At 39.6% G+C, this 26,916-nt stretch overlaps 1 protein-coding gene across 3 annotated transcripts; it reads right to left on the bottom strand.

The window, feature by feature from the left end:
- Positions 1-1,151: 1,151 nt before the first annotated feature.
- Positions 1,152-25,877, bottom strand: LOC117395021 (nucleolar transcription factor 1-A-like). Of its 3 annotated transcripts, none has more exons than XM_033993855.3 (20): positions 25,665-25,877; positions 19,432-19,557; positions 18,368-18,549; positions 13,766-13,849; positions 12,935-13,090; positions 11,183-11,247; positions 10,958-11,078; positions 10,677-10,787; positions 7,948-8,075; positions 7,392-7,533; positions 7,001-7,042; positions 6,699-6,812; positions 6,312-6,482; positions 6,079-6,189; positions 5,485-5,570; positions 4,658-4,847; positions 4,051-4,098; positions 2,194-2,334; positions 1,982-2,077; positions 1,152-1,527 (listed from the first exon to the last, which is right to left on the bottom strand). In XM_033993855.3, the coding sequence occupies exons 1-20, from the start codon at positions 25,738-25,740 to the stop codon at positions 1,420-1,422; spliced, it is 2,298 nt and encodes a 765-aa protein (XP_033849746.2). In that variant the 5' UTR covers positions 25,741-25,877; the 3' UTR covers positions 1,152-1,419. The 3 variants fall into 3 exon arrangements, with proteins under 3 accessions (XP_033849746.2, XP_058873194.1, XP_058873197.1); XM_059017211.1 differs by lacking the exon at positions 25,665-25,877 and adding an exon at positions 25,145-25,355; XM_059017214.1 differs by lacking the exon at positions 25,665-25,877 and adding an exon at positions 25,145-25,355 and having other exon boundaries at positions 19,432-19,552.
- Positions 25,878-26,916: the final 1,039 nt, after the last annotated feature.

Here is a 26,916-nt window from a genome sequence, read left to right as displayed (position 1 = left end):
GAGTTACATATACCTATGACAGGCAACTGGAATTGAAGAGCAGCTCCTGAATACAGATTTATCAAAAAATTATGAATATAAAAAAATATGCAAAAAAAAAAAAAAACCCTCACATATCATGGAAGGACACAGAAAAGAAAATGTTAATTGACGTTACTTTCTCTTTAGTACATTTTTCCCACGAGCTCTGATGCTCCAGCATGGTCACTGGATCAAATTCTTGTCAGGATGAATAATGTTGGATTCTAAAGCTATCTTTATTGAACACAATGCAAATATCGTTAGGGTTAAGGCATTAAGGCAGGGGGTTTTCAACCGGGGGTACTTCTAAGTCATAAGGGGTACGCAGGACGACTCAAAAATGCACAAAATGAAGTAAAAGAAAATAATGATCTTGAATTGATTTTGTTAACAGTATTAAACACAGAATCTATTATGTCCGTTCTTTCCACTTGTACGCAAGTGTGATTTCGATTGAGTGGATTTTACGGTTTTTATTTTATTTATTAGGTGTGGATGCATTTTTAGTAACAGCAATAGCAGCTGATTGAAATGGATACATTTCTTACTTGCAAAATGAAGGAAGAAAACACCAGAGTACAGGAAGTGCAACGCGACAAAGTTAAACCGAATCCCTTTGGATCATTTTTATGTTGGCTTTAATAAAAAAAAAATTTTTTATAAATGTTAGTTTTATCTTGAGCTTAATGTTTTTTGATATTGTAAACATTTTAAATGGCACACACAATTATGCTGAGATGGGAAGTAAATGGTAACATGATAAACATTTTGGTTTGTTTATAATAACTTTGCTGAATAGAAAGCAAATGCAAGTGTTTCTAAAGAGATTCCCAGATACTGTATTTTAATTCTGTGCATCCAAAGACATGTAACCTATTTCCACATCCCCATAAAACCACGGCACAGTAAGTACCTGCGGTTCGCCATTCAGGGAACAGCAGATGAGTTCCAACGGCAAACATTTTTGGCATCAAATTCCACTAACAATACATACTTCGTATATTGCAACAGGTATGCAACTTTTCTGGAGCAAAATAGGTTAAGGGTGTGATTCGCCAAATATTTTGGCTGCAAATATTTATGGCTTACAGAAAAAATGATAGATAGATAGATATAGTAAGTAGAACTGGTCAATGGCTGGTTTGTATTTATTTCTTTATTTTTTTCTCTTTTCCCCCCAAGCTATGGGAGTCTAAGTTTCCATAAAGCACATCTACAAAGTGAACAAAATACACACAAACACATGTACTTAAAACAGAAATGGAAGAAAACAAGTCTTCAAAATCCAGGCCTTGAGGGCATGCCGGCCCGCGGCCAAACATTTTCAGAGTCCAAGAGTAGGGGGTGGGGGTCCAATGTGTCCTGCACAGTCCCCCGACCCCCTCGGAACACCAGGGGTTAATCCGAATCCGAGCTGTCCTCTGAAGATGAGCTACTACTGGCTTCCGATTGGTCATCTTCTTCATCCTCATTGTCATCGTCGTCATCACCCTCCTCCTCCTCATTCTGGAGAGAACAAGACAAATACTTCAATAACAATCACCGGAATCACAGGAAGGTGTTTGAGTAGGAACAGAACAATCTGAATTGAATTAGCTATGGGTCGTTATGGTGTAGTTCTTAAATTTGAAATGGTTGTTTGGTGTAGTTCTTAAAATCTATGAAAGTACAACATTAGAAAGCTTGCCAACATCTCTATAGTGTTATTCCAACATTCAAAAATGAAAACAGAATCCCCCCCCCCCCCCCCCCAATTGAAAAGTTCCACTGAAAACATAAAAGAGGATTGTTCATATCTTAGGAACTTGCCTGTTTACAGTATGTTTCTAAGGACTAGTCTTGGACTAACATGTGAAACCAGGTTGGTAATTTCTAACTACGGCATGCTATCCAATGTGTTTGTCCTTTAGGTTTGCACATTTCTTAAACAAATGAAATGCTACGGGCAGTTTCTACATACCTCGTCTTCATCCTCATCACTGTCCGAGCTGCCGGATGAGTCCTCCTCTGAATTAGAAGAGTCGGATTTCTCTTCTTCTGAAGAGTCCGATGTATCCTGGCAACAAAAAACACCACACTCCAATCAGTTAGCTTTCCAACTGCGTTGATAAGCTAGCAACACTCAAGCAAACCTCAGACCCCTCCCTGACCGACAATGTGAGTGGCTTTTACCTGTGCCCTGTATGCCACCGCTTTCTTGCCCTCCCCAGCCCCCAGTCCTGGAGCTCTGGCACGGACACCTGTTGCCTTGCCCTTCTCTGTCACCCGCACTTTGGCAGCTGGCCCACCTGCCTTGGAGGAGTTCCGTCGCTTCTGTGAGAGAGAGAGAGAGAGAGGATTGACTGGAGACGGCAGTATTTTCATGGGGTCAAAACAGAGAGAGAAAGGAATACATTCCTTTTTATATCACGGGCTAGGTCACATTCCCTCGTACCTGGACAAATTCTAAAAAGGCACCAACATTTCTCCCAACCCAGGTAACCAGTGGTCAAATACAGTATATGAAATAGTTATAGGGTCTATAGGGTGTGGATGCTATTTCCCTCCCCCTCATTAGTGTGATTGTAGCAAACAAAATAGTTCCATACATTTTCACTGCTATGCACACCCATTCATTGTAGAAGGCTCAGATGTACAGTTTTAAAAGAAACATATAGCAAGCATGCATCTTCATTTTAAAACATGATATCTGGTACTACACTAGGTTAAAACTAGGTTACACTACAGCTGCTTCCCCTAGCCAGGAAGATGCTTTGACCCCAAAGACACTGCTGTGGTGAAATGACCAAGGAAGTAAAACAGTAACTTCCTGGAAGCAAGGTAAGCAAACTGAAAACCACTTTTTTTTTTTTTTTTTTAACCTAGTGTAGTACCAGGATGTCACGTTTTAAAATGAAAATACAATTGCTATAACATGTTCCAAAACTGCACCCTGAGCCCTACATAGTGAATGAAAGTGCAGGACAGGTGAGATTTATAAAATTATTTTGTTAGCTACAACCACTTCAAATGATGTTTATGCTTGCTTGATCACTTTGCATTTTCAAAGCCCAAACAGCACACTCAACTATGGCTCGTGGCTGCCATGTTAAATAGCTGTAGATGTTTATGCCCTGCTATATTATATACGGTTTATGCCGTTTGTTTGGTTTTCATGATGCATAATGCAGGTAAAGATTGTGGTAGTAATTTTTATTTATTTTTTTTAGGTAAATAAATGCTAGTCTATGGATGGAAGTGCGTTGTGGCTCGGGTCTGTTGATGGCGTTGCTTGCAGAAATGCCTATTTTAATAATGCAGATTCATTTTTTATAAAGAAAAAAAGAAAGTGAGAAAACAAAATCAAGATTTGTAGTAATAGTTATTCAACATACATTTTCTTGCTTGATTTTTTTAATTGTAAGATAACATATTTGGCAAGTTCATTTTTGCACTTAGGAATAATATTTATTCCTGTCGTACTAAAATGTATATAATATTGTGACAATGAAGCCAATGCCTTATGTTTGTGTTGGTAAAAACACTTAACAACTTTTATTAAATAAAAAAAAGAAATGGCTTTTGAGGGCAAGTACGTTTACCTGCGGTTCCGGCCAGTTTGTAGGTAGATGCGTTGCTTGCAAAATGGTGTATATTTCTGATATGTTGTCTGCAGACCATTTGTGTTTTTTGCTTGGGATTTGTATGTAGCATTTAAGTGTTTATTTGCATGGTTGATTCTGAAAATGGATGTTTTGAAGATAACACTGGTATAACAAGCGCTTCTTTGCTAATGAATATTTCTATATTCAGTCCAAAAAATTAAATTAATAAAAAAAAGACAGAACAAAAAAAACTCCAATGTCTTACAATAATTTATTTTTGGTGTACAATTAAGTAATTTGCTGCTCTATCACAAGCACGCTCATTTGCGAGGGACGTGTGTAGTCCTGTAGGGTACAGTACAGTGCAGTGTACCCAGAGGGTTAAACTACAAACCTAACTTTGAATAGGAGGATTTTTATTTTATTTTATTTTTTTTTTACTTACCACTGCAGAGAATTCCTTGTAATTAGCCCGTTCTTGAGGTGAGAGAGACTGAAAGAAAAAAACAAGGCCAGTCAAAGTGAAAAAGCAAGAATAAACTGTTAACTGATATGACAAGATCTCAAAACCATCCTCTTAATTTAAAAACAAATTTGGCAAAAATTCATTTCACTGGATTTTTATTGTCTGAAGTAATTATAAGAAGTGGGGCTATTAATATTGAGTTTAAAAGTAGCCATATTTCATTTCTAATGTTTTTTAGAACTGATTCTTTCCATACAAATATGTAGTTAATGTACAAATGCAGAGTACATAGATAAGTGGATTTATTTGTTAGATACATATTATATAGCTACATTACACATTAATTGTAATATACATGAATACATACATTACATTTTAAGCAGCAATACTTAGATCCTATTGACCCCATTGTTTATGAACATTTTTGCTTTGAATTAGATGTTCAAGCTCTATAACAGGTCAAGAATGAAAACAGAAATGAGGATAGTGCGCCACTCAATGCACCACCCAAAAAACACTATATTGAGAATACATTTCACAAGAGACACGGTTTGTGCACTCCTTGAAGGGCAGGAGCCAGCCCTACCTTGACCCAGGCCTCGAGCTCAGCCTTGTACTCCGTCTGCTGCTCTTCCACCAGCTTCTTATACTTGTTCTTCTGGCTCTGGCTGAGCTTGTGCCAGCGCTTGCCTATCTCCACCATGCGCTCCTTTAGGCTGAAGTGGTTCAGCTCCCCGTTAGTCAGCAGCTCCTGGGAGAACATCTGATAGCCGCTCCTGAGAGAGAGAGAGAGAGAGAGAGAGAGAGAGAGAGAGAGAGAGAGAGAGGGAAGCACTTCAATTCTGTGACAAAGGCAAATAACCACAAAAAAAATAACTTTATAGTAATATTCTTATTTTACTTTAGCATTTATGTGAAATTGTATATAAAAGTCCACAGACAGTATTAAAGTACAGTCATGTATAATGTATAAAGATATTCAATTAGACATGGGATTTGACGTTATTGGTAGATTCCACGCATTAATTATTGGGGCGTATTCTATCTGCTCTTTTTAAAAGCCCTCTTCCTAAACTTAGTTCATTTTTCCTTTTTTTACATTTTGTACTTAATTTGGCAGAGGTACATGGACAAAAAAAAAAAAAACTTCCATAAAAACCTTTAAAATCTCAAGACTGATGTTTCTTTATCATTGTATTTATGATTGTGTTAATTACAGATGAGTTATGGAGGTGTATTTTGCAAAAAGGTGATTGTGTTTGTAAATCAAGTAAACTAGAAATGCCTTGATCAGTGTTACAATGGCTGGCTTCCTAACCTACTTTTTTAGTTTTACCAGATGATAAAAAATAAATAAATAAATAAATAAAATAAAAATGGGATTGTCCGTGTCTGGGTTTCCTGTTTACTCACACGGGGGGTTTCTTCGGCTCCCCGTCAAATTTGGGTTTCCTCTGGGTTTGGGCTGACAGGGGGGTCCTCATCTCTATCAGCTCTCTCTGCAACAGAAACCAAACCAAACAGTGAGACAAAAACCTACTGTCCTTCAAACACGAGTCGGCTCTGACACCCCCCACCCCTCTTGACATTTCAAGGGGTCTGTTTTATTTTATTTGCATAGGGCCCTATTTTGATGTAAAACACAAAGGCAAATTTTCAGGAGGAATAAAATAAATTAAGGGTAAAAGCTAGCATGAAACTACTCCTGACTACTAAGTTGTACTTCCAAAAAGCATGTATTTTGCATTTCCGTGACAAAAGAAACAAAAAAACAGACTTAAGGTTTGGCTCTAAAGAGCAAGTAGCAGGGTTCCGAAAAATATAGCGTATTACATCCCTGTTTAAATAATGCACCTGTAACATTTATTGTTAACAGTTTAAAGTTATACGTGTAAAAAAGTTTTCAGGATGTTAACCATGAAAAGAAATTACAGGTACATAATTTAAACAGTTGTAGCAGCACATGAGGATGTGCAACGCTATATTTTTCAGAACTCTGCTATTTACCTCATATCTCATCTGGTCCTCAGCTGCCTTTTTAATCCATGGAATTTTCTCCTTCTTCTCCATGGCTTTCCAGGCTGACTCCATGGCGGACTGAGCCTTCTTCCGATTGTTCTGGGGAAGGGAAACAACAGCTCATCAACACCCACCCAGCCTCAAGACCACCTTCCTCCCTGATTCTCCTTCCTGGGAGGAGATCTGAATACAATTCAGGGACCCATGGCCTGGCTTCTCACCCGGTACTTGGCCAGGTAGTCCCCAATGACACTCTGCTGCCAAATCTCATTGGCGGTCTTGGGGGTCTCTGGCAGGCGCACCACCTTCTTTCGGTCACGCTTCTCCTTCAGGAGGCTCTGCACCCTCTGCTCCTGGTCTGCACGTGTCTGGTCCACATCGCTCAGCTTCATCTGAATCAGACAAGCGGAGGAAGGTAAGAGCTCATAAAGTACTTGTGTTAATGAATGTCCACACCATGCCCAAACCCCCCCCCCCCCCGAAAAAAACAAACAAAATCCCTGTGGGATAGGATTCCTGATGCTAGTGCAGGGAATTCATGAGGTTTATGAGATAAACACTGCAAAACGTAATTGTTTGATTTACAATATATACCAAGGAGCCCTAACCTTGGCGGGTGTGGATTTGGCTTGCAGGGGGCTGGCCGAGTTTCCCAGTGCCATTCTGGAGCTCCCCAGCTTTTCCTCCATCAGCACCCGGTCCCTCTCCTCCTCTGGCAGGCTCTGAGCACAGGACAGGGAAAGGGCAGTTACTAGCAAGAACCCCACTAGGAACAGGAAATTCGGAGACACACACAGACCTGACAGCATAACCAGCAGGACCTTCCTCCTCAAACAGTCAAACTCTCACACACATGCTGTTTACATGCAATCAAGACAGATCCAAACAGTAAACACAGCCATGCACATACCTCCAGGAATCTCTGCAGGTCCATTTCATACTGCTTCTTTTTCTAAAATGAAAACAAAGATATTGTCATCAGATTCCTAGTGCCTAGACAGACTCCACGGTACGTCCGACATGTGACGGAGGTGCCCGGCTTCTATGGACCAAAGAGTGTTCCATAACATTAATGCTGAGGGAGACTACAGTGAGCTTAAATAATCACTAATATGAAGTGCAAGCCAAATTGAAAATTGCTAAAATCACCAAACAGATTTTATATACCGTAAAATGACTGCACTCAACACTACTAGTACATTCTTTGCATTACTGATCACACACTAATTATTAGTTTCTTAATTGGAATATTTCCTAGGCATACATGCTTTAATTTGCAGCCGTTTATAGGTTTTCCTCACCTGCTCACATCGCTTCTGGAACATGTCCTTCTCTTTCTGAGTCATGATCTTCCACTGCTTACTGCAGAGCACCATGCGCTCTGTGCTGGGTACATCTTTCATGGTGATCATGAGCTCAGCGCAGTACAAGGAGTAACCATTCCTAAGATGGAGGGAGGAAAGGAAAGAACTACCAAACAACCTTTCACACTGCGCACATTCAAAAAGCCAGCCAGTCAATCACTTTACTACGGAGCTTGTAGATTTCAGGACAAGTTGCAGCGAGTGCAACGAGCGTTCCTGAAGGTATCCCACTCTTAATTCAAGAAGCGCAGACTGAATTTAATAGACACTGAATTGGTGTCAGTATTTAGGATGAATAAGAATTTTCTTTAAGTTTTATTCTGGACAAATGTAAACATGTATGGTCATTTAACAGCTAATGAAGTATGTAAATTTAGTAGAAGCAGTGCACTGGCACAGCTACGTTAAAGACCCACTGAGTCCACCTCTTGAGGGCAATGCAACGAGCACCGAGCCCCTGTTAATAATAGACAGGAAGGTGAGAGTGTCGTACGGAGGAGGCTTCGTTGGCCGGCCGTCGAACTTGTCTTTGAGCTGCCGCTCTGCCTTGGTTAGGACAGACTTGACGTGCTCGTCCTGGTTGGTCTCTGGGTGAGCCTCGTGGTACTCCCTCATAGTCGTCTGGAACAACAACACAAGCACACATGAGACAGAGCACCTGCATACTGTCCATTTGTCCATAGGCAGATGTTCCATCTGCACATAACCTTAAATCACAAGGCATTTATCAATGATAATTAACGCATTGACGTTTTATTTTTCAAAATAATGAACAGTTTTTTTTTTTTTTTTTTTTTTTAAACAGAAGACCAATAACTAAAAACACTGTTGTGCATAATAGTTAAACAAAAAGGCACAACTTGCATTCAAATTAGAACACTTATTAAAAAAGAAATACAAAAGGACTGGAAAGAATATACATGATGTCCCTTTAACACTAGAACCGCCGCGGTACTCCTACCTAAAACTGTCGCAGGCAGTCATTATGACGGTTACATTTTAAACAAATATTAAAATGAAAGACAAACTACCGGATACAACTCAAAAGTTTTATTCAAGCACGTCATACCAAACATCTGCACAACCAAAACACTATTTAAATGAACAATAAAACATAAAAGGGTTTATTTTCTAACTTACCACTATAAAACATGACTTCAAAAAATGAAAAACTGGGGCTCCCAAGTGGCGCATCCAGTAAAGAGAGGGCTTAGGTCAGCAGGGCAATCCACGGTTCACCGCGCACCAGCGACCCTCTGACTGATAGGGCGCCTGCGGGTCTGCAGTGGAGCCATTCAGATCTGTGTTGTCGTCCGGCACTATAGGTCCGATGGCTTCGCTGTGGATCCTCAGTGCAAAAGCTTATGGCTTGGCAGGAACACGTTTCAGAGGATGCGTGTTTCAGCCTCTGTTTCCCTGAGTCGCCGGGGGGTTGCAGCGGTGAACCGGGATTAATAACAACACAATTGGAATACAAAACGAAGGAATTGGTGGCTGCCAGATCCAGTAGGAGATAATAGGCTTGTATATTAAAATAAATAAACAGAATATTGTAGGTTATATTCAAAATAAAAACAACATGTATTGCAAAGGCAGTCATTTTGACATTTTTCACTTTTAAAATGTAAATTACTCTGAGTGTGTGAAAGATACACGGTTGTCCGTTCTTGACTTCTTCTAAACACATGTATTAAATACCCTGATGGCATTTGAGGCAGGACCGCAAAAATAAAAAAAGTTATAATAATCCCTTCTACCTAGAACCGCCAAAGCCATCACTTTGACTGCCCTTTACAATACACGTTTTTATTTTGAATATAACCTACAATATTCTATTTATTTTTTTAAATATACAAACCTGTTAGCTCTACTGGACCTGGCAGCCACCAATTCCTTTGTTTTGTACAAGAAATGCACAGTAAAAACATCAGATGTCGTCATCTTACAGGTATATATATATATATATATATATATATATATATATATATATATATATATATATGTGTGTGTGTATTTTGTGTGTACATATACCCGTTTACACACTAGTTTCTTTTATTATATATTTTTTTTAACGTACTGCTTTATCGTGGTAAATTAGAAAATAAACCCTTATGTTTAATTGTTAATTTAAATAGTGTTTCGGCTGTGCAGATGTTTGACATGACGTGCTTGGATAAAATTTTTGAGTTGTATCCGATAGCTTGTCTTTCATTTTAATACTGATGTTTAAAATGTAACTGTCCCAATGACTGCCTGCTGCGGTTTTAGTTAGGAGTATAACCGCGGCGGTTCTAGTGTTAACATTGTAATAATAATAAAAAATACTACATTAACAGAATTCATTTCTATCTGAACTATCGTTGTTCATTACTGTTAACATTTTATGTCCAAAAGCAAAGCAAAACATTTGCATTTCTCTCACAAATCCTGACTAACTTAACTATCGTACTACATTCAGCTTCTTTTTATATAATATTGCCATATAATCCAAACACAACATGCTTTGAAACAAGCTAAATCTGTAGATTTAAATTTAAAACTTGCCTTAAATCAAGTAAATGTCACTACAATATGCCTACTTCTGATTTAGTATCTCCAATGCGAATGTAGAGCCTGAAGTGTGTATCCTAGCAACACGCTAATCTACCGCACTAGCACTAAAAGAAGCGCACTCACACACTAAAGGTTTTAAATGCAGGGTTATAAATTGATGCATCGCATTCACCAATATGTAATCGAAGCTCGGGAAATTTAAGGACAGATTATCAATAAAATCGACGCATCGATTAATTGTTGCACCCCTAAAATTTATTTATTTATTTTATTATTTTATATATATATATATATATATATATATAATTTATTGCATTTATATAGCGCTTTTTATACAAAAGTATCACAAAGCACTGTATAGGTTTCTTATTGTATATGATCATGATCTTTGATTCTCCTTTTTCATTACAAAGTATTTTAATAACAAAACAATTTGTCCATTAGTAGTACAAAACAATAACCAAACTAAAAAGCCCAAACCAAATAAGCAGTCATACTAAAATAACGGAGTACAGCTGACTCAAAGTAGCTTCTCTGGAATGCATTTGGGACACAATTTGAATGCACAAATAAAGTTATTTTGAATCAGCCTAAAGAGCCCGGCACTGGCAGACCCTGCAAGCTCAAGGATGATCCCCCACGCCCCTCCACATCTCCCCAGGCACTGACCTCAAAGTCCTTCTGCAGCTCCAGCGCCTTGCTGATCCACTTGAGACGTTTCTTATCGGAGAGTTGAGACCACTGCCGCCTCAGAGCATCCTTCAGCTCCTTCGGGCTTACCTGAGGAGGGAAACAACAAGCATCTCAGATTTACAATGCACCATTCAACCAAGTTCTGTACACTAAAATAGTTAGAAGAGCTAGTACACAATAACGAGTGCTCCTGACTCCTGACCAGAGTGGTGCTGGTTTCATTTCAGAAAAGCTGCTCTGGAGGCTGCTGCCCTTACATCAGGGTGCAGCTTCAGGTATGTCTTCTTCTCATGGTTGTACCAGAGCTGCTGTGGGGTCTTGGGCTTCTCCGGGACATCAGATTTCTTCCTCTCCTCAATCAGATCAGGGTAATTCTCCCTGAAAGGAAACAAAATTAGAAAAAACACAAAAACAACTGCACCATGAAAGTGTTTTACAGGACTGGGGAAGTCCGTAAAACAAAAAAAAATGGTTTGTCTTACTTGAACCTGGCCATGTTCTTTTCAAACGACTCCTTCTCCCTCTGAAAATCCTGAATGTATTTCAACTGCGAGGAGAGAACAAACACAGTGACCAAGTGTCAAAATCACTGATTTTCCGCTTCCAGTTGTGCCTCTTTCTTTTTGTCTGCAAGTGTTGTATATGTGAAGACAATGCATATTTAACCCTTTGCGGTCCATTGTCTTACTGTGTCCGACATTGCAATTATTCCTCTCAGGTCCTTTGTCGGACTGGGTCCGACATCATTATAGCAACGCAATAAACGGGTGTTTAGTCGTTTTTTCTCCGGAAAAAGCCGAGAAAACCATTCAATTGCCGAGTGGGAGCGACAGGAGCCGAGACAAGTCGAAAAACAAAAACAAAAAAAAAACAAAAAAAAAAACGTATCTCATGAATAGTCATACATGGTATCAGGTATCAGATAACGGGGCAGTCATAGTAAACAAGCTGGCTGAGTGCGTCAGCGCACAGAGACTATCATGGACATTTGAGGAGCTTTTTTCAGATGTTATAGTTATAAAATAATGACTTGGATCGCATTATTGAGGAGTTTGGTGATAAAACGAGTGATCCGGAGATGATCGACTATTATTATTATTATTATTATTTATTTCTTACATAGGTGAACGCTATAGCAAACGAAAGGGTGGGGCGGGGCTGGAGATGCCTAGTGAATGCTTTGCTGATATGCAGGGCCATTTAAACCCGTTTGACTGTGAAAAAAAATACTTTTAAACAGCGCGTCTAAAATTAACTGCGCGTGTGAAAATTAATTAGACCTGGCGTGCCTGACACGCAATTAATAAATGGACTGCAAAGGGTTAACCCTTTGCGGTCCTATGTCGGACCTGGTCCGACATTGCAATTTTCCCTTTCTGACATCATCAAAAAGACGCAAAAAACTGGTCTCTAGTCGTTTTTTCTCTGGAAAAAGCCGAGAAAACCATTGAATGGCTGAGTGAGATCGATAGGAGCCGAGAGAAGCCGGAAAAAAAAGGGGCGTATGTCATGAATACAGATAGCCCCGGCATCACATAGATAACACGGACATAAACAAACAAGATAGCTGCTTCCTCATCCAGCGCTCAAAGAATATCACAGACATTTGCAGAGCTTTTTGAGATGTTATAGTAATAAAATAATGACTTGGATCACATTATTGAGGAGTTTGGTGATAAAACGAGTGATCAGGAGAGGATTTATTGGTATGCAGTACTATCAAGAGGTATGTGAAAGAAACAGCGAACGAGGGGTGGGGCAGGGCTGGAGATGCAGTACTGAGTGTTCTGTTGATATGCAGTGCCTTTTAAACCTGTTTTACTGAAAAAAAATACTTTTAAACAGCGCGTCTAAAATAAACTGCGCATGTGAAAATAAATTGGACCTGACGCGCCTGAGACGCGCTGAAGTAATGGACCGCAAAGGGTTCAAATGTAGTTGAAAACTGTTGAGGATCACTGGCCTAAATTTTAGTAAGGGGTCTGATTTAAAAGGTACATACATACATATGAAATTGTGTGGTCAGGTTCCATCTACATTTTAAGTGACTTCCATTTAATACTTCTCATTCTCGTTTAAGAAAGTATCCAAGATTTATAATGGCTATTAGCTATACAAAATTAAATGAAGGGATTTCCTTGGTTAATAAAATGAATTTCTTGACACCGTCTCCGGGTGAAATCCCCCTGCATGCAGCCTGCCTTCAGGTCTAACTCTGTCGCTGCTGCACTCACCTTCTTCTTCTCAGGCAGCTCCTTGTATTTCTTGGACAGGATCTTGGTGAGGTCCAGGTTGCTCATCTCTGGGTGGATCTTTGCATACTTGGCTCGTTTCTCCATGAAAAACCGGAAGTACGGCGTCAGAGGCTTCTTGGGGAAGTCTGGATGGGTCTGAACAAAAACCAACAGCAGACATGGGTTTAATAAACTCAGTAACTGAACAGGAACACGATACCGCTGGTCTTCTTGGCTTCAAGCCAGACATGCAATCCGTTTCTCAGTTTGGTCGCTTGTGGTGACTCCAGTTGCTGTCCTGCAGTGGATACTGAGCCCATGTGCAGTGGATTTGACTAATCATCAAATCTGAAGTCTAAGTGGGGGTACCTGCTTTTAAGGAGGGGGGAGGGCCAGCCAGTGCAAAACGCATGTCAACAGACATCAATTTATTCAAGACATAAAGGTCAACCTTGGCGAACGCCACAACAACTTTTGACTGTTCATGTTTGGTTTTTTTTGCTATATTAAATGTTTGTACAGCCAGGTTCTCTCTAAACAGTTCACAACCCCAAATCTTTTTGTTTGTCTACACTGAGAAGCAACATGTACATGCAATTCCTTGGAAAACCCAACACTTTAAATCCCAAACAAATTCCTAGTGACACAAAATAAACAACTGTGGTCTTTGAACTCTATGGATAAATCATTAAATTGTATTCCTACTTTTAAGCATTCATAATGCTGGTGAAGGAAACAGCTAAACTGTCTACTCAAGCTTCCTTCAGTTTTTAAAGCTATGGATAAAGTACCTTGAGCTTCCTACAGTTTCTAAAGCTATGGATACAGTACCTTGAGTTTCTTGCCCTTATAGGGGTTCTTCACATACTCAATGGCGTCGATAAGGAGTTCTGTCATGGTTCGGTACTTCCTCACCTGGGGAGACAGACAGACAAGCAATGAATATACTTGCTTATTTATGTTCTTTGATGGTTTCAAAACTTACCATTATAATTAGTTACAACAACATTTCTGTCCAATTTTTTTTTTTTCACAATTGCACAACACTATAATATACTTTAATAACTACAGTATGGAAGATGAACCTTACGGAAACTGAATAATATTTGGTGCCTTGGTACACAGAGTAACAAATCTACAGACACGGCAAACTTGTAGGACTCGAGTCCGGGACTCTGACATTCGGGCTTCGTGACACGGACATATTAACGACAAGCCCTTTTTTATTTTCTATTACACAAGAAATTCTACTTTTTCCAGTCCTGCTTCCCCTAAAACTTCCACCAACAACTACATCTCTCAGAATACAGTCTTCAGTTACTAGGAAACCGTGCACAATAAAAATCAAAATAAGAAATTGGAAGAGAGTTCGGTTGTAGTGTAAACACCCCCCCCCACCCCCCCAAAATTAAGTTTTATAAGGAATAAATAATGTCATACATAATTAGATTTTGCTGAGCTCCTTCAATCGCTGGAATATAATTTATTTGCACTGAAAACAATAGAACATTGGTCACCTTAGTAATTTTGCATTTACTGAAAACACAAAAGAATAATCATGTAAAAGTTATAATCATACTTTTAGAGCTTCTTAATTCATATCAGAAAGTCTCCGTGATTAAACATTCTGTGCTTTGCTTCTAATCTCCACTCATTCCCAGCACACGCCATCACTACTTGCAAGCAACGCCAATGAATTCACCTGGCAAATTCAGTGTAAAAGCCACTAAAGTCTCAAATCGAAACTTGTCTACCGTTAAACAGGCAAATATAAATCAGACTTATATGACAGAAGGACTGATTGATCGCAAAAAAAGAATAGTAGAATAACTTAATACCACTGCATTTACCAAAATGGAAATAATTTATTATGGATGAGGGAAAAACATATTAACAATACACTGTGCATAAATACAGAGAGCAAACGCAAAGGAAAACCAACAATATGGTCAGCAATATGTGAATATCCAAATATTAAAGCAGAGGTGTGCAATTCATATCGCCCAACGCCTAGGACAACAAGATTTGTGTGAGGGACAACAAGTTTTGCCGTTATACTTTGCTTGTTGGACAAATAGTTTTTATTAATTTATTTTTCCTATGTTCGTTCTATTGCTAGAAAAACACTCTGGGTACATTTCAAGAGAACCACACCAGTTTCTGAAAACTGATCTACGGAAGTCTAGTACCTACAGACAAACATTTTAAAAAGTGTTTACGTCCCACCCCTATCACTTCTGATTGGCTAGCTGTGGAACAAGCTGATCTTCTGTTGGTTACAAAGAAACCCAGAAATGGCTGCCAAGAGAGCCTCTGGCAACACACAGATTAATCTTTTAAACTTAATGTATTTACTTTTTTTTTTAAGTTATACTGCTTTCTTTGTACATGAAACTGACATTTAAATGCAACAATCTAGTAATGTTATACAAAAAAAAGGGGAAGTTTACTGTTCAGAAGCATTTCAAGACAAACTTTCCCTGGCAAAAAAAGTAATGATTTTTTTTCTTTTGATTTTAGTGTTACTAACCTAGTTTGCCATTTACCATACTTATATATATTTTTTTATTTAAAACACTATTAAAAAAAACTTTTATTTATTTATTTTTACTAGATTTGAACAGAAGTGATAATAGTTATTTATTGGACATGTACAATCCATCGATTTGTGAAACTATGAAAACATGAAGATTGACAAATATGTTTATAATGATAGAAATGAAATTCTTATATATGAGATTATCTGTACAATATTTTATTATTTTAAAATAAAAAACAGACTGTAAATCTCATGGCAATGTGTTCATGTATTAATTTATGTATTTATTTTTCAGTGATTTTTCAGTGCAGGGAAAGAATGTTGCCTTCCCCCAAAAAAAGAAAAAAATAAGCCATCAGAGTATGAAACCAGGATCCCCCTGCTGCAGCAGTGTTCCAGATAGCCATCATGAGACAAGATGTTAGATGAGAAAAAACAGCTGTAAAGTGTTGTACACTTTTAAAAAAAATAAAAGTAAAGTAATATATAGTCAGCACTCACATATCCGACACACATAATCTGGTTTGTTTACTTTTTGATGTCTAAAACTTTTAAATAGAGGCTGGAGCTGCTGTGTTGATCCTGTGGGGTTTTTTTTTTATATATTAATCTCATATATAACACTGAGCTATTTTTTATTTGCCACTTTTCAAACTGTTGCACAACTTCTGTTGAGACGGTAAATAAGTGCAAGGTATTTTTGTCATTTGTAGCGAATACGAACATTTGATTTTTGTATCCGAATACATGTCAAAAATATTTGTTCGAGCTGTCTCATGTGAAGGACTTGCAGCACCAGCAGTACCAGATGTTCTAAAAAAAAAAGAAGATAACTGCCTTTAGCATTCTGTCCGAGGACTGATGAGGACCCATCCCATGGTATATAGTCCACAGTACAGTGAGGGAGGACCCTCATGCACTTACCACCACAAGTCCAAGAGGTGTGTGGCTAACTATCCAAGGACTTAAAGTGGAACAATAATAAAAATAATATACGTTAAAAGAGCAGAATGAGTGGCCACTCTTAACACTGGTCCCAAAACCAGGGTTCTGCTGATCTACGACATTCAGTCAGTAGAACCTGGTAAAAGTATGAGGCGTGGTCCATACTGCAGCATTGCAAATGTCTGTGACAGATGCGCCCTGGAATAACACCCAAGAGCTTGCAAGGCCTCATGCAGAGTGACCAGTGACCTTTTCTGGTGGGGGCTATTTAGACAATAAACAATTGCTCTGATTGTTGCCAGCTCTGGGTGCAGTCAGCATAATATGCCAGTGCCCTAACCGGGCAGAGAGTATTGATGGAAGAGAGAGGTGGATGGAAGGCCTCCAATTCCACTGACTGGTTGATATGGAAAGCAGAAATGCTTTTAGGGAGAAAAGCAGGATTAGTGCGGAGTGTAACCATAGTTCTAGCCTTTGCAAAAACCAAAATCAGGCTTTCGCTGTTGAGAATGCTTGCATTTCACCTACCCGCTTAGCGGAGGTAATAGCAAGCAGGAAAGCTGTCTAATGTCAGGGATTTCAGCTCTGCTGAATGTAGGGGCTCACATGGCAGTTTTGTAAATGCATCCAGCACTACATTAAGTCACCACTGAGGGACAAGGTCCTTTCTAGGGGGTAAAAAACGATCCCGCCAGGAAGTGTGCTCCTGGGGAGACCGAGTCAGTTTTAATATGGCAAGCCGAGCTAGATGCCATATAGACCTGAAGCGTGGAGGGAGATTTCCTTTCAATCAAAAAGGTCCTGCAAAAATTTCAGTATATCTGCCATGGGGCAAGTGGTGGGGTCCAGTTCACGCAACTGACACCAGCGCACCTATGCCGAGCTGGTGACCGGTCTCCACTAGGGAATACCAGTGGGGACAATGGGGGGATTCCTGGGTCGCAAAGAGATCTTTCTCTGCGCACCCAAACCTTTTCCAGGTGAGGTTCACAACCCCTGGGTGAAGTCACCATTCTGAACTGTGGAGAGAGCCCCCTCTGGAAAGGAGGTCCGCCTCCCAGTTCCTCACCCCTGGCAGGTGAACTACTTTTACTGAAAGCAAGTGCTCGTGAGCCCATAGAAAAAGCTTCCGGGCAACACGAATGAGACAGAGACTGGAGACCCCCCTGGTGGTTGATGCAAGCCACCACTGTGGTGTTGTCTGTACGGATCCACGTCTCCTTTGTATCTCTCGGAAAAAGTGCTGCAGGGCCAGATGAACAGCACACAGCTCCAAAACATTTACATGGAGAACCTCCCATTGGGATTCCCACACTCCCTGTACCCCCCCAAGCCATTCCAGATGGCACCCCAACCTGCTCTGGTACCAGCTTGGGTGCCAACCAGGTCACTGGTACAGGCTGTGGTACCGACTAGGTCACTGGTACTGGGTCTGGTACCAGCAGAGCGATTCTCTGGTACCAGGCTGGTGCCAGGTAAAGAGCTAACAAAGCCACTGGCAAACGGCAAGCATGCACTGTAAAACAGACAGGGGCTGCAGTTGCCTGCTAACTAGAAAAAATTTAATAGCTTTCGTTGCCAGTGCAGCAAAGCAAACAAAGCAACGGCATAGAGACACTCTGAATATTCTCCGGTCAAAAAGGCTCCTGCTAATTCGACAGAGCAGTGTGGCGAAAAAGTCGTTAACACTGGCAGTGTCGCTGTAGAACTTTATGCGCCACTTGTATTTATCTCCTGGGAGCGGAGACGATGTCTGACGCATACAGGGTTCTTAAAGAAGCAGCTTTGATACAAGCGCTCAGGTAATTCGGGCTTTAAGAAATTATATCCCACCAGGTAATGGATACATTTCGTACTTGAAAGGGAACCAAAAAACACACACAGATGTAGTTACTCAGACATATTAATTATCAAAAGCTTTGACAATACCCCTACCAGCCTTGGCTCACCTCAGTGGAGACCTTCTGCCACTTCTGCTTGCACATGTCTCCAGTGAAGGGCCCGAAGCACACCTTCTCCCAGTCGAAGTGTGACTCAGTGGTCTTGTACTTCGTGGCATCCACATCAGGAAGCAGGGTGCGGATCCGGTCTAGCAGGGTCAGACAGTCCTCCTTACTCCACTCTTCCATAACTGTCACAGACACACACATCAAGTTTAGGCTTGGGCAATAATCACTATTATCTCAATTTAAATCGAGGGGAGGTGAAGAAACAATGCCCAGTTTAAATCTGTTTATAGACTAACGGGTAGCAACAGGATCAGAGTTAAGAATTGCTGCGGATGCTTTTTAGCTTTAGGCGACTGTTAGAAAAATGATTACTGCCAAGTAACAATTATCAATAATTTTTCAATATAATGAATAATTAAGACAAAACAAATTATAGATAATATCACAATCTACTATCCTTCCAGTCGAAGTAAGGTCAGAGTGAGCAGGAGGCAGGCAGCTGCCTCGCTATTAGGATCTCTCTCCCATAGGATCTTGTTTACTGGAATGTCCCATTTCAATGGATAAAAGAAAGACTTGTTTAACAAATTCACCACATTCAGTGAATCTGACAAAGCACTTTAGTATGTACGCTCATAAAATTTTCAAGCAAACTTTTTCAGTGTTGTTAATTTGGGCATTAAGGTTTTGTAGGACAAGGATTAATCCAATACTAGTTAAAAAGCTGTTCATTTTAGCTAATAATTATTCAGGAATTAAACTGACACACTGAAAAAGATGCTTTTTCAAGAGTATAACGCAACACTACAATCAAAGTTTTATTCATTTATTTTTTAATCCATACGGGAAACTACAGTATCCTTTTAACTGATCCATTTAATTCAACATTTCTAATGTGTTTTCTTAATCGCGTCTTAATCTCTTATAGTACAACAATAAAGCCTAATCTTACAGCTGGGCAACGTCCTTACAAAGTGATACCAATGTATCTTTACACCCCGCCCGTACGTGGCACGGAGATAGCGGATGTTTCGCTTGGTAGTTTTATAGGAAGCCTCCCGTACCTGGCTCACACTTGATGCGTACAGCCCGGGAGAGAGTGCCGTTTCCATTCATACTTGAGAAGTATCTTGACAGCTCCTCCTCCTCCTCCTCCTCCTCCTCCTCCTCCGAGTCAAGGTCAGGCTGCTCTGCAAAATAAACCAGGTTCATTAGGACAGTCGCGCAATCCCAGCATACATCAGGAAATACGCCACATTTCTTCTCATTTTAGTATTTGTTAGGAAACCTTTTTTGGGGAAACTTTTTCAGTTACCACCTGAAATAGAGGAATTGTTTTTGCATGGAGTACTGCTCCGCGGTGAAGACCTTCTGCCACTTCTGATTGCACATGTCCCCAGTCAAAGACTTCGAAGCAAACCTTCTCCCATGCAAAATGCAGCACAGGTGTCAGTACCATTGAAGCAGACACCACGACCTCCCCACAGCATGTTGCACAGCATCTCAAAACAAAAACACTTGCAGTTGAAAATATATACAATATACGGGCAGCAGTGTGGAGTAGTGGTTAGGGCTCTGGACTCTTGACCGGAGGGTTGTGGGTTCAATCCCTGGTATGGGACACTGCTGCTGTACCCTTGAGCAAGGTACTTTACCTAAATTGCTCCAGTAAAAACCCAACTGTATAAATGGGTAATTGTATGTAAAAATAATGTGATATCTTGTAACAATTGTAAGTCGCCCTGGATAAGGGCGTCTGCTAAGAAATAAATAATAATAATAATAATAATAATTTGTTTAAGATCTGTTTTTTGCTATTGTGAAACAATGTCCAAATACTGTCGGCGCTGCCTAATTGGGATACTGATAATCAGGATTTCTGCTTAAATGGGACACAACTCTGTGAGACGGTTCTTCCCAATGCTATTTACGTTGTTTAATTGGGACGTCACTTCATTTAATTGGGATACAGTATTTTCAAATGAAAGGAGGAGATCGCTTTTCAGAGCAAGACAGGTTCGCGTACCACAGCGCAGTGAGTACGTGATTACGCCGTGACTTGTGTAAATTGAGTTGAACTCTTGAACATTTACTACAAAAGATTTTTCCTATAATTCTTTGTTTGAGAAATGTCTAAATATTATGAAATTCCATTAGGGTATGTAAACGTTTGACTACTACTGTGTATTATATATATCAGTGGCGGCTGGTGAGGTCTGTGGCAAGGGAGGTAGGAGCGCGAGTGGAGAATTAGTGAGTTTGAGCTGTGGCTGAACCCAACTGTACGGCACTCTTGTGTGTTGGTGTGTGTCAGAGGAGCCTACCTGTGTATATAAGGGTGTCACAGAGCAGCTCACATGTTGATGGTGTTAGTGTGGAAAAGGCTCCCTAGGTGGGTGGTTAGCTGAAGATGCATGTATTATTCTCCCTCCCTTTCTCTGATCACAGGGCATCACACAGCAGGGCAGACTGGGTGGAAAAAGGGAGAGGTCTACTCTGTCTTTTTCAATCCCTCCTTTTTATTTACCGTAATAAACAAAATAATAATGTAATATAATCCACTGTATTAAAAAAATGATATATATTCATAAACGAATCCATACAACACTACATGCAGCATGTTTGCTTGTTTGTTTTAAATAGTTTTTTTGGAGAATTATAGTTAATTAAATATAATTAAATGATATATTATTACATAAGCTACACCATAGCTAGTGCTTCCTTGTTCTGTAAATGTATTTTAACTATAATGTAGATCACATACAAATGCCCAGAAATAAGCATACAACTGTATAATTTATAATCTCAGTAGAATTGTAATAATTTAATAATAAATAACAATAAACATAACAATTAAGCACAAATGTTGACAACACTGAAAACTAACTGACTTACACAGACAAAAGTTGGCTTTATTACGAATTTAATAGTAAAAATGACAATTTTAAATTTATAATAGTTAAGTTGTTGATTACCTTGAAGATAAAGTCTCCCCTTCTCTCTTTCTGCGTTGAAAAATGGTCAATGATCCGATCGTACCAACAAGGGTTCTTTTCCAGGGTTTTCACAAATCCCTTTTCAATTGACAGAACTGCCAGGTTTTTGAGGTGTTCTTGTCCCATTGTGTTCCTTGTGTAACTCTTCAGTCTTTTGAGGCAGGAGAAACTTCTTTCCTCACCGGCTGAGGTTGCTCCGATGGTTGCTATTAAGCACATCAGCTTGTACAGTTGGTGCATAGCTATGTCTAGGCCATTGCCTTTGAAGTAACGCAGAAAATCAGACATTTTGCGACTCTGGCAATGTAACCCTCTGTCCGAATAAAAAAACCTGAAGCTCTGTTTTCAGACGTTCCGTTTAAAAAAACCGTGCATATCCCCGCGTTAAACAACCCATTGCTTCTTCCGGAAAATTGTTGTTCATTGCTGCAAACTTATCGGCATTCAACAGCTCAATAAATCGCAGGCTATCCAAGTTAGCGTATCGCTGCTTAATCTGGAGAATCAGATTTTCCAGAACAGAAAAATACAGTGCCCTGTACTTGTGCTTTATGTCTCGGTGTGACTGCGCACCCGCTTGCCCGCGTCTCTTTCGCGTGTGTGGATCCGCGGAGTCTTATGTCACGTTCGCTGCTTTCTCATACTTTAGATGTTGTTGAAAGCTGCTTCAGATTTTTTCTCTTCTGTAGAACGAATCAGATTATCGATCCTGTTTTTGCAGAATACAACATCCATTGCCTTTTGCTGCATGATATCAAAAACGACATCCGTGTCAGAGAAAGTCTGGTGGAACGTGAAAAGCAGGAACATAAATTCGAAATCTTCGAGAATTCGAATGAACCCACTAGCTGCCCTGATGGCATCATCATCATCCATGTCTTCAAGCAGTTTGGCGTGGTTATTTGCGACTGTACTGGCAACCCCTTAAGTGAAGTTCAAGCGAGTTGGAGTATTTTTTGGCACATGAGCACAGCCAGTTTCTTCCAACAAAGCTACCCTTTGTGGATTTCGAAAAAAAAAAAAAAAGATGAGAATCCCCCGAGGGTTGCAAAGAATACCCAAGCCTGTGTAATGCATTTTACCCCTTGGCTCAATACAAGATTGAGACGATGTGCATAGCAATGTACAAAGACAGCGCTGGGAGCCACTTCCCTTACTTTAGCTTGAAGCCCGTTTAATTGAGATGCCATCACAGCAGCGCCATCGTACGTCTGTGCAACAAGTTTCTCCCCATAATCAAACTGTGCCATTGTTGAATTGACAAAATTAATGAAAACAGACTGCGCATCTCGTCCACTAGGTACGTCAAAAAAACCCGAGGAAACCGCTCTTGCATACTTCCAGCTTCATCCACGTATCGCACAATGATAGAGAGCTGAGAATGACAGCTAATATCAGTAGTTTCATCAATCTGCCATGCAAAAAAGGGACATTTTTTACTTCGTTTTTTTATCTCCCCCAGCACTGAATACGAGATGGAAGAAATCAAATCATTCTGAATTGTCTTCGACACTCCAGTAAAAACAGTAGACTGCTCTAAATGAGTTGCAAGTAATTCATCATAGCGAGCGATTACCTCTATGAGCTCCCGGTAGTTTCCCTTGTTGGCCGACTCTTCACTCTCGTTGTGCCCTCTGAAAGCTAACTCCTGTCGGCCCAAGAAAGTAGTTGCATCGATAAGGCGTTTAAGAATAGCCCTGTTCCTCCTCACGTTTTCATTGTGTTTTGCAACTTGCATCCGTTCCCCTTCGTCTATTACGTGTTGGTTGCGAGTTTGTCCCAGCATTTTCAATCTCACCTCAGCACTGACATGCTCATTTGATTTAGAGTGTCGTTTCACAGACCGATCTAAATTCTTGAAATCACAGTAGCCGTATTTTGCCCATGCCGGGGAATAATTTTCAGAACATAACAGTAAATACGGCCAGCAATACAGGCGGTTTGTAGCTCTGCTCCCTGTCAGCCACTCGACTCTCTCATACCAGTGACAATTAAACACTCTGCTGTTCCCAGTACCCACTTGTTGGATGTGAGTTATTTCAGGTATAGGCCTACCTTCAGATTTTATACGAACCTTCTCAGTGAATTCGAGGGTTCTGGGAACCTTTAACAGCCGATCGACAACGTTGTCATCTGCCATTTTACAACCACTGTAATGTCCCGTATTTGCAAAAGTAACCTAAAAATCAGCGCTCTAACTCAGTTAAAAAAAGCAGACAATTTGAATAATTATTTTTTAAAAAAATAAAAATAAGGAGCTCCTCTCCTACCTCCCTAATTACTAAGGCTCCCTATATAATTTCTTCCTAATTGGTGTAACTGCGATAATTAAAATTGTCAAGTTCAAAATTGCAATTGCATCTAGCTCACTGTCTGTTTCTTCCGCTCTCTCGCACATGTGCAATACAGAGTCGGTGGCGCTGTCTCCCTGTACTAAAAAAAATTACTGCGCTTAATCCAATAACAAACAGAACGCTTTCAAGCACCACGTGTCATGCAATTTCAATGGGAAGAAACTGAGATAGGCAAAGCCCATGGAGGAAGCGCCACCATTAGAATTGCACCTGCAGAGGGCGATATATTGCCTGCAATCTCTATTTTTGTACTATTAATACACGCACACACACATACTTATACTTGTATTATTAATTGTACGAATATATATATATATATATATATATATATATATATATATATATATATATATATATATATATATATATATTCGAGTTTCCTCTTAACTAGTGAAATGCATCAGTTATTGCAAGAAACGAAAATATTGTACAGTAGTTTGAATGGGACAATTACAAAACTCAAAATATAATATGATTAGAAGGAGGTAAAGCAAAAACGCATTTTTTTTTAAATTAACTAAAGGCTAAATAATAATAATACTTGTTCCAATGACAGACCGAAACATTTAATAATATTCCTAGTTTAATGTAAACATTTTGACCTGGCACTTTCAAAGGAAGCGGTAAGTGTTGCTACTTCCCATCTCTCTGTAAACCCGAAGATTCTGTGCAACTAGTCCAGCGGTTTGCATTATTAGCGGCAGTTTAACTGGGATACAAATCCCGGCTCACTGTGTCCTTGAGCAAGTCACTTAACCTCCTTGTGCTTCGTCTTTCGGGTGAGACTTTGCTGGAAGTGACTGCAGCTGATGCATAGTTCACACCCCCCAGTCTCTGTAAGTCGCCTTCGATAAAGGCGTCTGCTAAACAAAGGAACATCGCCCCCACCCACCGTCCATTCACTCACTTTTTAAAAATTGAAACTATATTACGATTTTGCTGAGACACGACTCGCCATGTGTATGCTGTCCCCACAATGGCGTCTGCGTTCCGGCAGGAGTCACCAAACAGCTTCCGCTGAAATAAGCTACGGAATTCCCCAAGAAAATACACACACTACTTCACACGTACATTGTATGTTTATTTTCGTAATTTGAACGCTAAATTAATTGAAAAAGTTCAAGCGCGACCTAAAATACATAAAACATTTTTTAAAAATATGAGCACATGTAATGTAATTTAATTTATATATATATATATATATATATATATATATATATATATATATATATATATATATATATATATATATAGCAGACTCATTAATAATTGGAGTGGCTGGGTTTGAAAAAAAATAGAGCGGGCGGCTGCAACTGCCCTCGCCCAAAACCCCTCACTGCAACGCCGCCATGAATGCCACAAAGAGTCGGGGAGAAGACAACAAAAAATCGCTTGGAAAAGCAGTCAAAAGACAAACAATTGCTTACCTTTTACGATTGTATATAAATGGTCAACTGTTTAATTAGAAATTAGTCGTAATATTGTCCTTTTTTATGTTTTTCCTATGCTGTTTTGTTTTTTTTTCGTCTGTAAATCCCGGGGAGTCAGGACGAAACCGATCCGACAAAAGGAGCGTCTGGTCCGGTATGAAACTCCGCCCAGCGCCGCAGGGGGAGGAACTCCGGAGGAAAACAAACGAGGAAAAACTAGGGACAAATGCAAAGGCTGTGCGTGTTTAGGTGCACAAATATATATTTGATATACATTTTTTGTTTATGATACATTTAATAACCAATTGCATGTGTAACGACACAAATGTAACTGCAAAGTGGATCAAATTCAACGTTGCTAACCATGTAATTTGCACCAATATAGACATGTTTTTTTATTTATTTTTTTTCACCAAAAGCCAACTTTGTTTCTTGGGAGTTTTATTAATTCACCATGAGACACTGTATTGGCATGTTCAAAGCAACTACACTGCAATTTGCAGGCAGGGTTACTCACCTACAGCGTCGGTTTGGGAGTTCACGTATCCTTGAGCCCCCGGAATGCGCAGTCCTTCCAAAGCCCTCTCCGACATGCTCCCCTGTAACTCTGAACTTCTGAGGCGACTTTAATTTAATTTTCTTGGAAATGTTTCGATCAAGCAGGATAGGTATCACACAACGCCAAGATAACAATAACATCCGGATACAAATAATAACGTAGCTGGTTTAACTTTAAAATGCAGCGTTTCTTTCGATTATTTTGTATTCATTTGAACCCAGTATACAAATAGCGAATGTCAATACAGTGTGAAAGCTGCAGCTTCTACACAACCAGCTCCAGCTTCATCAGCAGGTTTTTTTTCTTTATAGCAGTACTTTGTTTTAGCTGTATGTATGTTCGTAAGATTCTTTCTATTCCCGCTGAAGTCTGATTTCTACTGAGCAATGCATGTTTCTATACGGGGAGCTTATACGTTAATTATGGGCGAGTGCAAAATTAACTAAAGTAAAATGGGACTGAGTATTTTCAAATCAATATCTCAGCTACCTGAGTTTTTGCAGACGAAGTACAATTGCTGTTGCTATGTATTATTATTCAGTATAACCTCGTTCGTTATTGTCGATCCGCCTTTCATTGGTATTGGTTCGCAGTTGTTTGTTTAGTCTAGTGTGTCATTCAGCGTGTTAATTTCATAACAAATCAGGCATGTGTCTTTCAAACTTCAGGAGACACTGCAAAATCCCTCACGGTCACAACACAAGTCTGTCTGAACCTTGTGGTGAGTTGAGTCTTCTTACAAAATTAATTTGCATGTTTTATTGTCTTGTTGCTATGGCGTTTTCGCTATTGGAACCTGCTCAATGGTGGTGAAGAAAGGAGGATACAGGACAGCTGCTACAATCCATGACCTCGGGTGTTAAATGAAGTGGCTAGACACATAATTATAAACACGTGCAATATGTAACACACACTTTGGTGTAAAAAACCTGACGGAATACATTCTTATGCAACTTAAATCCCTTACATGTAGTTATGGGGTATGTTCTGTGATGAGAAAATGCAGTGTTACAAGACAGCTGCACAAATTACTGATGTATCACTTCTGCAGAATATTAAGACACAGTCACATAACCAGATGTAATATGCTTTTTTGAAAAAGGATAATACAAGTTTGCATGGGCACTACCACAGTGCTTTAACTTCGAGTTATTTACAGATTTTTTTTTTTTCAAAATCTATGCTGTGATATGAAAACATGACAGTTATG

This window comes from Acipenser ruthenus, chromosome 3 (genome assembly GCF_902713425.1).
Source record: "Acipenser ruthenus chromosome 3, fAciRut3.2 maternal haplotype, whole genome shotgun sequence".
Lineage (NCBI taxonomy): Eukaryota > Metazoa > Chordata > Actinopteri > Acipenseriformes > Acipenseridae > Acipenser > Acipenser ruthenus.
Note: the sequence above shows the minus strand (reverse complement) of the source record. Positions and strands in the feature narration are given on the sequence as shown.